Genomic DNA, 9,318 nt, shown 5'->3' on the forward strand with positions numbered 1-9,318 from the left:
TTAAATTGGGTTTATACGTCAATAGAAAAGACCCTACCTTTAATGATATAGTAAACTAGGAACAAAACAAAACAAAAGCCCTGTAGTTTACTATTTTCCTAAAGCATTTTTCTAGTACAATTCAACACTAGCTGTGTTTAGTATAATTTAACATTAATATTTCAGGTCTTAAATGTGTTAAATGAGTTTTTTTTTTAACTAGATGGAAGAAAGTATCTTAATTCATACCTTTATGCTTAACAATTATTCTTATATTTCAGAGTTACAGAAAGGGATGAGAAAATAACATTAATAATTATGATCCTTAAACATTACTGGATAAAAATACTATGTAGGCACTGTAGGAGTGGATATCTGTTTATTATCTCATTAAGGTCCGTGGAGAATATTCTGTTTTCTCTAGTTTAGACACGGGCTCCACACTAGAGATTGTTAATAGCTTTTAAAATATGTCAAAGAAACCCAGAAATTATGTTGTTGTGCTCCTTGGGGAAGCCCAGCCCAAAGTCGCTACGGTGTTTTCCAAGATCTCCCTCCATGTCCCTATGCTCCACTTCCGCTTCCTACTGTTCACTCACTAATGCTGCCATCAACTTGGCTACTTGTGGCGGCAGTGTCTCCAGAACCCCGGTGGTCACTGCTTGTCTCAGTCACGCGCTTCTGGCCAGGAGTTTAACTTCCTTGATGGGCCCCTCAGCTGATGTAATACACATTCTGAATAAAACTGCCTTTGTCTTCCACGCGGATAAAGCAGGAACCCCAGGGTTATGCCTCTCAGTTCTCTCTCCCCTATCCAGAAAAATAATTTATTCGTGGAATTCACGTCACTTGTTCAGCTAGTTTACCAACGGTACTATTAAGAGAATGGTCTGGAAACTCAGAACTGTAAGCCGTTGTCTTTTCCCCACACCCACAAATGAAACAGAAATTTACCTAAATTTAGCAAGCATACCCGAGGAAGTTCTCCACCCAAAGCTCTCAAAGGAGAAACCTTCGAGAAGCGAGAAGTGAGCAAGATTCGCCGAGCTACCCTTAGGGCAGGAGGGTCCTTGCACAGGGAATCCTGAAACCGCCTTCTTATTCCTGGGTTGGGGTTATAATCCAAGGTTTGAGTTCTGCCAGTTAATGCTCTTAATTGTTCTGGCTTTACTTTTCAAGAATGAAAACTTCAGGTCCTAAGCCCTTCTCTGACTGGCATTAGAACGAATGGAGGTCCTTCCTAGGATGAAGGACCAGGTACACCAAGCTCAGAAGCGCCCCTGATTGCAGGGTACGGAGGTTCCCGCCCAGGCTGTTCCAAGCACCACGGGACTTTATAAGAACATGAAACTGAAAATAGGAAAGTCCCTTTTTAACCTAGTTCAGCGTCACCATCTAGGAGACTGGTGACGGCCTCCTGATCTGGATCCGGATTGGCTGCGAGAGTGGGGACTATAAGAGTGCGCCCAGCCCCGGCCGCACTCATTTCGCTCCGACCGGCGCGCAACGATGGCTCGCTCTGTGGGCTCTGTGGGCTCTATGGTCGTGGCCTTTCTGTTGCTTGCCTCACTGGACTACTTGGACGCTATCGAGCGTGAGTGTCTCTTTCTCCTCTCCCGGCGTTAATTCTGATTTCTCCTTAGTTCTTCTTCCCGACGGGATTGGCCAGGGCTGGGTCTCCCGGGGAAGAGGTGGGAGTCCCGCCGCCCCCTTCTTGCTGCCTCGAGGCAGCAGTGTGGACGCGGTTTGCGACTGTGTAGACGGACTGTCAGCGCTGGATGTGGGGAAAGCTTCTCTCCTGCTCTTTGCTTGCCGGAACCCCTCTGGACTCTCCCAGCGCGCAGCGGGAGGGTGGGTCTGCTTCGAAGGTGCGGAGAAGAGGGCCTTGGACTAGACCCAGGGAACCCAGGAAGTCAGACCGCGGCCGCCCAGCTGCCTTTGCACTTTCCGAGCGCCTGGGGTCCAACGAGCCAAAGTCTAGAGAAATGGGCGTGGGCCCTAGGCTCTGCTGCTTCCAAAGTTTTTCCGACCGTTAATTTACCTTGTCTCATTAATGCTTTTAGTAATCATCATAAAGGCGGTGGGGTATGACAGTTTACTGTAATGCTGAGGACGCTGCGTGGTTTATAACTTGGAAACTGAGCCTAAGGAGTAAACATCATGGTTCCTTTTGTCTCTCAGATGGGGAACCCGAGGCATCGGGATTTTAAGTAATTTATTCACACAAGGATTAATGGCAGTCGGGATTGGAAGTGAGGCCTATTTATGCCATTTGGGGTAAAAGTAGGCCTTTTGGAAGTAACCCCATTTGTTTCTAGAAGTGACCCTGTCCTTCCGGGATCATAGTCTGTAAAGCAGGCTGGGATGCCTTGGGCCCTTGGTACTTCACACAGGCTTTCCTTTTTGCCACGCAGCCTGGCTGTTTTACAAGATAGAACATCTACTTTCGCTTTCGGAAACTCCAACTTTGTCAAAGCCAGGGAAGTTGTGAATTCTGGGGCAAAGATAATTCAGTATAGTTACCAAGACTCTTGAGGATAAATAATTCAAGAAGTCATAGAGGTAGAAAAGTGGCGGGGCCCAGATTCAAACCTGGCCCAACACTTGTCTAAATTGTGTAAGAAGGGATCGTTCTTTCCCAGAGGATTCCAGGCAGGATGAACCTGGCCTCTGAACTCTGTGGCATTTAATATTCTTGTTACTAAAACCTCAAATGCAAGGCGCTTTCTGGCTTATCTTCACTTTAACTTTACAGGAGAAAAACCCAAGGCTTCATTGAAACCTTAACCTTAGTTCTTGACCGAGCTAGTAACCTTTCCTCCAGTGCTTCTGGATACATAGAGCTGGCCGCAGTTCCCAGATGCCTTTCCTTCTCCCTACCTCCTTCTACATGAAATAAGTAGCTGCCCTTTAGAGACCATGTGCCCTGAATATATGTGTATTTGGAAGTATATTATAAGCCAGGTGTGGCGACTCATGCCTGTAATCTCAGCCCTGTAGAGGCTGAGACAAGAGTTTGAGGCCAGTCTGCAGAGTAGAACCTTGTCTCGGATGGATGGATGGATGGATGGATGGATGGATGGATGGATGGATGGATGGGGAAAACACAAGAAAGCCAATGAACTGGCTCAGCAGGTTGAGATACTAAGCCTGAGTTTGAGCTCAGATGCCACTTGGTGGATGGAGAAAACTGACTCCTAAATCCACACAAGAGCTATGGTGCTCATATACGCACACACACATGCAGGCCTCTATATTGTGAGGTAATTATTCCCAACATGTTTAGTTAGGGCAGCCATTTGAAAGCGCTGACTAGAAACACTATCCTGCTCTTGTATACATTGCTCCACTTAGTTCTAGCTGAGTATATTCTTTCTCATTCATCACAGTCCTCACTTCTCCCTACTGGATTTATCCATCCTAACCCAACCACTTAAAAGTTTTGCTAGCTTCTGTAGCTGTTTAGATGTTGTTTGTTTTCTAGTTCATGAAATCAGAGCTTTGCTTTGACCTGTTAACTCTGGGCTGGAACAGAGAGATTGTACCTGGCAGGAGTGGACCCTGGAATGACGTGCATAGGGACATAAGGAGGGAGGAAATAACACTAACCCTGCCACCTGAGGGGCAAGGCTCAACTTTCTGCTCTGTATCAGACAATACATGTTAGGAAGTCTGCGGGGGAACATTAAGTAAAAAGGAGGGGGATAAAAATAAGAAAGAAAGTGATTGGGGCTGACGTAGCATACAAGGATGTGGGTACTATGATATGGATCCTGCAGAGGGTGTGCGGAATGAGACATGAGATTTGGAAAGTAGGTGGGCCATGACATTAATTAGGGGAAGGGATGAGTATAGTTCTTGAGAGCCTCCAAGAAAGCTTCTTAAAAATCCAGCCGTCTCTAGTGACAGAAGACACTGCTTACAAGCCAGGTAGGAAAAACCAAAGGCCTGTGTACAGGATTTCGAGGAAAAGATAATGTCATGATGTGGTTCTCAAAATGTAGGTAGCCTTTTGGGGAAGCAGAAGATCACCTGTCCAGAGCAGAAGTGGAAGTGGGAGAACTAGATGACCAAGTGCGACATGGGGCATGGTGTAGACTGTGATGCAGTTAGCTCCAAGGAAAAAGCCCCAGCAGTTGTTGTCTTTCTCTGTGACCCTTAGGTACCCCACAAGTGCAAGTATACACACGCCACCCTCCAGAGGATGGCAAACAGAACTTCTTGAATTGCTACGTGTCGCAGTTCCACCCACCCCACATTAACATCGAGCTGCTGAAGAACGGAGAGAAGATAGAAAAAGTGGAGTACACAGATCTGTCCTTCAACAAGGACTGGTCTTTCTATCTCCTGGCTCATACCGAATTCACACCCACTGCGACTGATAAGTACGCCTGCAGAGTTACACACACCACTCTGAAAGAGCCCAAGGTTGTCACCTGGGGTGAGTCTTCAAGTTCTTCCTTAGTTTCTGAAAGCTCTATCTGTGTCAAGTCACAGCCTAGAACTGCTTTGCTATTTCAAAAATCTGCATACTGAGATTGTTAGGGAATACCCCCAAAGCACTGATCAGTGGAATAGTTCACTGTTGTAAGAGCAGGGAGCAGCAGCAGCAGCATCTACTGTCCCAGACTTCTTACTGTGGCTTCCTCCAGTTTTCCTGGCAGCCTGATGCACACAAAGTGCCAAAGAGCATGTCGGGAAGGCACAGGCCTTGGCTTGCAATCCCTGCCCTCATGTATCTACAATTCTGGATGTTCCAGTACCTTGGCTAGGTACTGGAGACTGTAGACAGGGGTGGATCTCTGGGTGGTTCTCAACAAATACTCAAGGCTAGCAACAACAACCTATTTATTCTACTGGTCTTATTGTAACACTTTGGGACATCTGTTAGTATTTAGCAGAATAAAAGTAAAAAAAAAATTTTCCCATTTTCTTTTTTCGTAGATCGAAACCTGTGATTAAGCATCATGGAGGTAAGTTTCTTGACCTTAAGAAATGGGCCTTTGGGGGTAGAGCACATGCCTAGCATGCATAAGGCTTTGAGTTCTATTGTGTACAAAAGACATTAATCAAGGTAGCTTGTCAGTAGCCACAGAAGAATCCTTTGGGGTTACATTCCTTTATCCTGTGGATTGGCAGGAAGGAGGCACGTAACTACAGGTCTGGCTCTGCCACCATCACTAACCCTCTAGAGGGAGCTCTCAGCCTGCTAGTATGTGGCCAAGAGAGACGGGCAGTTATCTACCCCACCTTAAGGGTTTGGTGGTTCTGCTGAAAAGGCCTTGGACATTGAACCACTTGCTTTCTTTGTGTGGCAGTGGCCTTGCTCTTCAGCCAGAAGAGTGGGGTGACAGAGTTTCATCACCCCTCAGTCTCTTGTTCTGCCTCATTTGGTAGGCACTAGGTTTACCTTCTAGAGGCTTTCAGACCACTCTAGGAAAGAAATGGATATAGAATATTGTAACTCCATGTAAAGGCATCATCATAGCTGTCTCAGAAGGAAGTCTAGAAGCACAAGACAGGAACTCAGGCTTCTGTGTTAGATGTGGTCTAGTGTAGAAAATCCAGATTTTCAATGAAATCCTACTGTCCAGGGACCTTGGGGCCAAAATCTCATTCGATCTTGTATGATTTTATTTCTAGGAAAGGGGGATTGATTTGAGAGAGAGTATTAGAGAGGATGGGTAATCTGAGCACACAGTCACCAAGTGGTGGAGCCAGGACCCACTTCCTTTAAGAAGGTGGTTACACTCAGATGCTAGACCCACTGGTGGTGAGGTCTGTAATGCGAATGAAGTAAATGCTCTGCTAACTTCATCCTTCCCTCCTTCCTCCCTTCTCTTCCCCTTTTCTTTTCAGGTCTGAAGATGCTTCATTTGGACGAGTTTAACTCCTGAGTATTTCTCAGTTTTTAATATGCTGTACAATTTATGCACACAGTGAGGAATAGTAATGACACATCATCTTCTTTGTAACTTTGAATTCTGCATGTTTTCGAAAGAAAATTGAAGACTAACACCCTACATATCTGAAATAATAAAGCATCAATGAGTATTTTGATCAGAAACAAACCATTTTGATAATTTGAAAGAAAAAAAACTGCTAGTAAATGTAATTAAAAATAATAGCTGATCATATATCAAACCCTTTGTACATCTTATTAGTTGGATGGAATTATTCATCTTTGGCCTATTACAACTTAAGTGATTTTTTTTTTAATCTAAGAAACCTGAGATATTTTCTTTTTGGTAAAGCACATTGTGCCTAACAATCCTCTCCCCCAACCCCATGGTTTACTTCCTCTTTGTTATGTTTACTCAAAAATAAAGAAAAAAAGGACGTTTGCTAGACATTGCCAGAGTGTTACACGAAGTGGTTTCTAGGTATCCTTAAATGTCTGCAAATGCGCATGTGGTTTTTATCACCTGAAGAGCCAGTGTGTGTCTTAAGAGGTTCTCATAGAAGCAGACTCCTGAACCAGGAGATGAACATGACTAAGAAATGACTCCAAAGCAAAACAGAAGGAGTGTGGCTGGTGACAGGGAATAGGAAGGAATTGAGAGGGGAGTAGGGATTTCAGAAGTGCTGGTCCCACAGGGAGCTCTAGAGCAAAAACCACATCTTAAAGTTTGTCTTGGCAATGTGGACAAGCCTGTTGCTGGCTCTACAGGACTGTGTGGTAGGATGAAAGCCCAGATATGGTGTTGTGCAAGTACTGGCATGCAAAAGCTGAGGACTGACTGGCTCTTACTGAAGGATGTAGGTGGGGCATCAGTGAGTACTGTGTTTCCTGTTCAATTCTGTTGTGCCTACAGCACATCCAGTCTGAAAGCCCCACCACCAGTTCAAAGTTTCTAAGGGCTAGTGTTAAAGTGGAAATGCTGATAGAACTGAGTTTGAATCCTAATACAAAGTTACTATAAAATTCTGACTTGAGCTTTTAAATTTGATATAATGTAGTTGTATCCCCAAAGGTCCTTTTGTGGTTGGACTTCTAAGAGGTGGGGTCTAGTGGGAGGTCCTGTGGTGCTCTCAGGTCTTTTTGAGTTCGGAAAGGGTTATTATAAAGGCAGCAAGCCTAGCCCCTTCTGTTCCTTCTGCTGGTCTAACGCATAATCACGTGCTTACTCCTGATGCATTTTTCCCATTGCTGTTGGCATAAAGAAGGAAACTTTGGCATAGAGTCTGTGCTAATCATTTAAGTTTTGTAATTCAAAACTGTAAGTTAAATAAATCTTATTAAGTAGCTTGTGTCAAGTATTTTGTTATAACAATTAATTACTGGTTTAGAGTCACCATAACTCCAAAGTGGGATAATTAGTCCTGTATCACAAAGCTTATTCATTTATTCACTCAATTGTTATTTTAAATTTATAATTATTCATTTATTTTTATGTGTATGATACATGTACATAAGTACACCACATGTATTTTGCTTGTTGTTGTTCTATTTTATGTAATGTTCAGAAGAGGCTGTAAGATCCCCTGGAACTAGAGTTATGAATGAATGTGAGCTCACATTGGGTGCTGGAACTAAACTGGGTTTGGTCATAGGATGGTACTATTAGTAGTGTAGCGTTGCTGGAGAAGTGTGTTTAGTCTTTCTCTGGGAGATCAGATGTAGAATCCAGTTACCTCTCCACCATGTCTCTGCATGCAGCATGCTCTGCATGATGATAATAGACTAAACTTGGATTGTAGGCCAGCCTAAGGAATGTTTTCTTTATAAGAGTTGCATGGTCATGTGTCTCTTCACAGCAATAGAAACCCTGACTAAGACAGGGATCCTCTAGTTTCCACCTCCCAGCGGGGATTACAGGCACATATCAACTCCAGTTTTACATGAGTACTGAGGATTGAACCGGTCCAAGGTCTAAAAACTGAGGCATTTCCATGCCCAATAAATGATTTTATGAGAGGTAAATGGCCAAAGACAGCAATCTGGGACAAAGTTCCTTGGGGTTCTAGATATAGAGTTTGATTCTCAGTCTCCTGTTTAATCTTGCTCGGTTAGTGAAGTTTCAGTAGGGTTCAAGATGGCTGTGTTACTACTGGCTCAGCAGGGTAGGGAACTTCATGGGAAGCTCTTCCTTCACCGAGACATCCAAGGTCTGAGCCAGCCGAAGCTGTTCAAGAACAGGACTGCAGTGGCAGCTGGAAACTCAGCCGAAGGAAGGAGTTTGGCTAGCACCCAAAGGCTGCTTTGTCCAGCAGCCAGGAGCTCAAGAAGAACCTGGGGGACCGACTTGGCAGAAAGAACCCCAACCTCTACCCTGCCAAGACACCTTAAAAAGAATTTTTTTTTTTTATTTTAGAAAGAGAGAGAGTGTGTGTGTGTCTCTCTGTGTGTGTATGTGAAGGCTAGTCCTCTTGGAGGCCAGAGACTAGAGCTGGAATTACAGACTTGGGTGCTGGAAACCAAACTTTGCTTGAAACTGAACCATTTCCCCACAAGACACCTTAAAAAGACCCTTGTTACCTTGAAAATAACCTCAGGGCAGACTGCAGGTAGAGATGTGGACCCTTCCTAACTGTTTTAGTGGAACTTTTTTGGCACCTCAGGGTGCAAGAAAGACTATCTTTCCAACTTCCTGTCCCCAAGTCCTGTGTCTACTGGTTAAACCTTGAGCAGTAAACCTGGCTTTTGTGTGTGTGTGTGTGTGTGTGTGTGTGTGTGTGTGTGTGTGTGTGTGTGTGTGTGTGTGTGTGTGTGTGTGTGTGTGTCTTCTCTAGCACTGCATTCTGCCATGTTGCTTTGAGCCTCATCAATGGCTCTCACTCTATCTTTTCTGAAATGGTGACAATCTAGGTAAAATTCCTAAAACAAACAAAAATCCCAAACTACACCTTTTGAGTTGCCTTGTACTTATTCAGCTGTTTTAGCCAGGCATAGCAAAAAAAGTGGTCCACAAAATTTCAAGAAATAAAACAATTTAAAAACACCTTTTTACGTGTGATTGTAAACCCAGATTATAAAGACTTGAGTATCTCGTAGGCTGCAACCTCTGACCCTCAGTTTCTGGACACTACAAGTAATGTCACCATCAGAGCAAGCATAAAGTGTGACTGGACAGCTGGATTGCTGATCTAATCTCTGGGCGGATGGGGACAGAGAACAACTGCCCTTCCCCTTTCCTGTAAAGGCCTTTGGCAGAAGAGGAAACTAAGAGGGAGGGGGTAGGGAAGTCCTTTTTCTAACTAAGGGCACTTTTTGCCTACAGCCTGGTGGGCGATATGGCGACCTGCGCTCAGTTCGCAGGTCACAAAGAGTGAAAGTGTTTCAGGAGGCAGTGGCAGCAGGGATGGGGATGAGGAGCAAGAGTGGAGTTCCAGAAGGAA

The 9,318-nt window shown here is 44.5% G+C and overlaps 1 protein-coding gene across 1 annotated transcript; it reads left to right on the plus strand.

The window, feature by feature from the left end:
- The first annotated feature begins 1,438 nt into the window (after positions 1-1,438).
- B2m (beta-2-microglobulin) lies at positions 1,439-6,334 on the plus strand. Its single transcript, XM_028878732.2, has 4 exons — positions 1,439-1,573; positions 4,142-4,420; positions 4,924-4,952; positions 5,839-6,334. Exons 1-3 carry the CDS (start codon positions 1,489-1,491, stop codon positions 4,935-4,937), a joined length of 378 nt encoding a protein of 125 aa, XP_028734565.1. The 5' UTR covers positions 1,439-1,488; the 3' UTR covers positions 4,938-4,952; positions 5,839-6,334.
- The last annotated feature ends 2,984 nt before the right edge of the window (positions 6,335-9,318 follow it).

The sequence above is a fragment of the Peromyscus leucopus genome, chromosome 4 (genome assembly GCF_004664715.2).
Source record: "Peromyscus leucopus breed LL Stock chromosome 4, UCI_PerLeu_2.1, whole genome shotgun sequence".
In the NCBI taxonomy this organism is placed as follows: Eukaryota; Metazoa; Chordata; class Mammalia; order Rodentia; family Cricetidae; genus Peromyscus; species Peromyscus leucopus.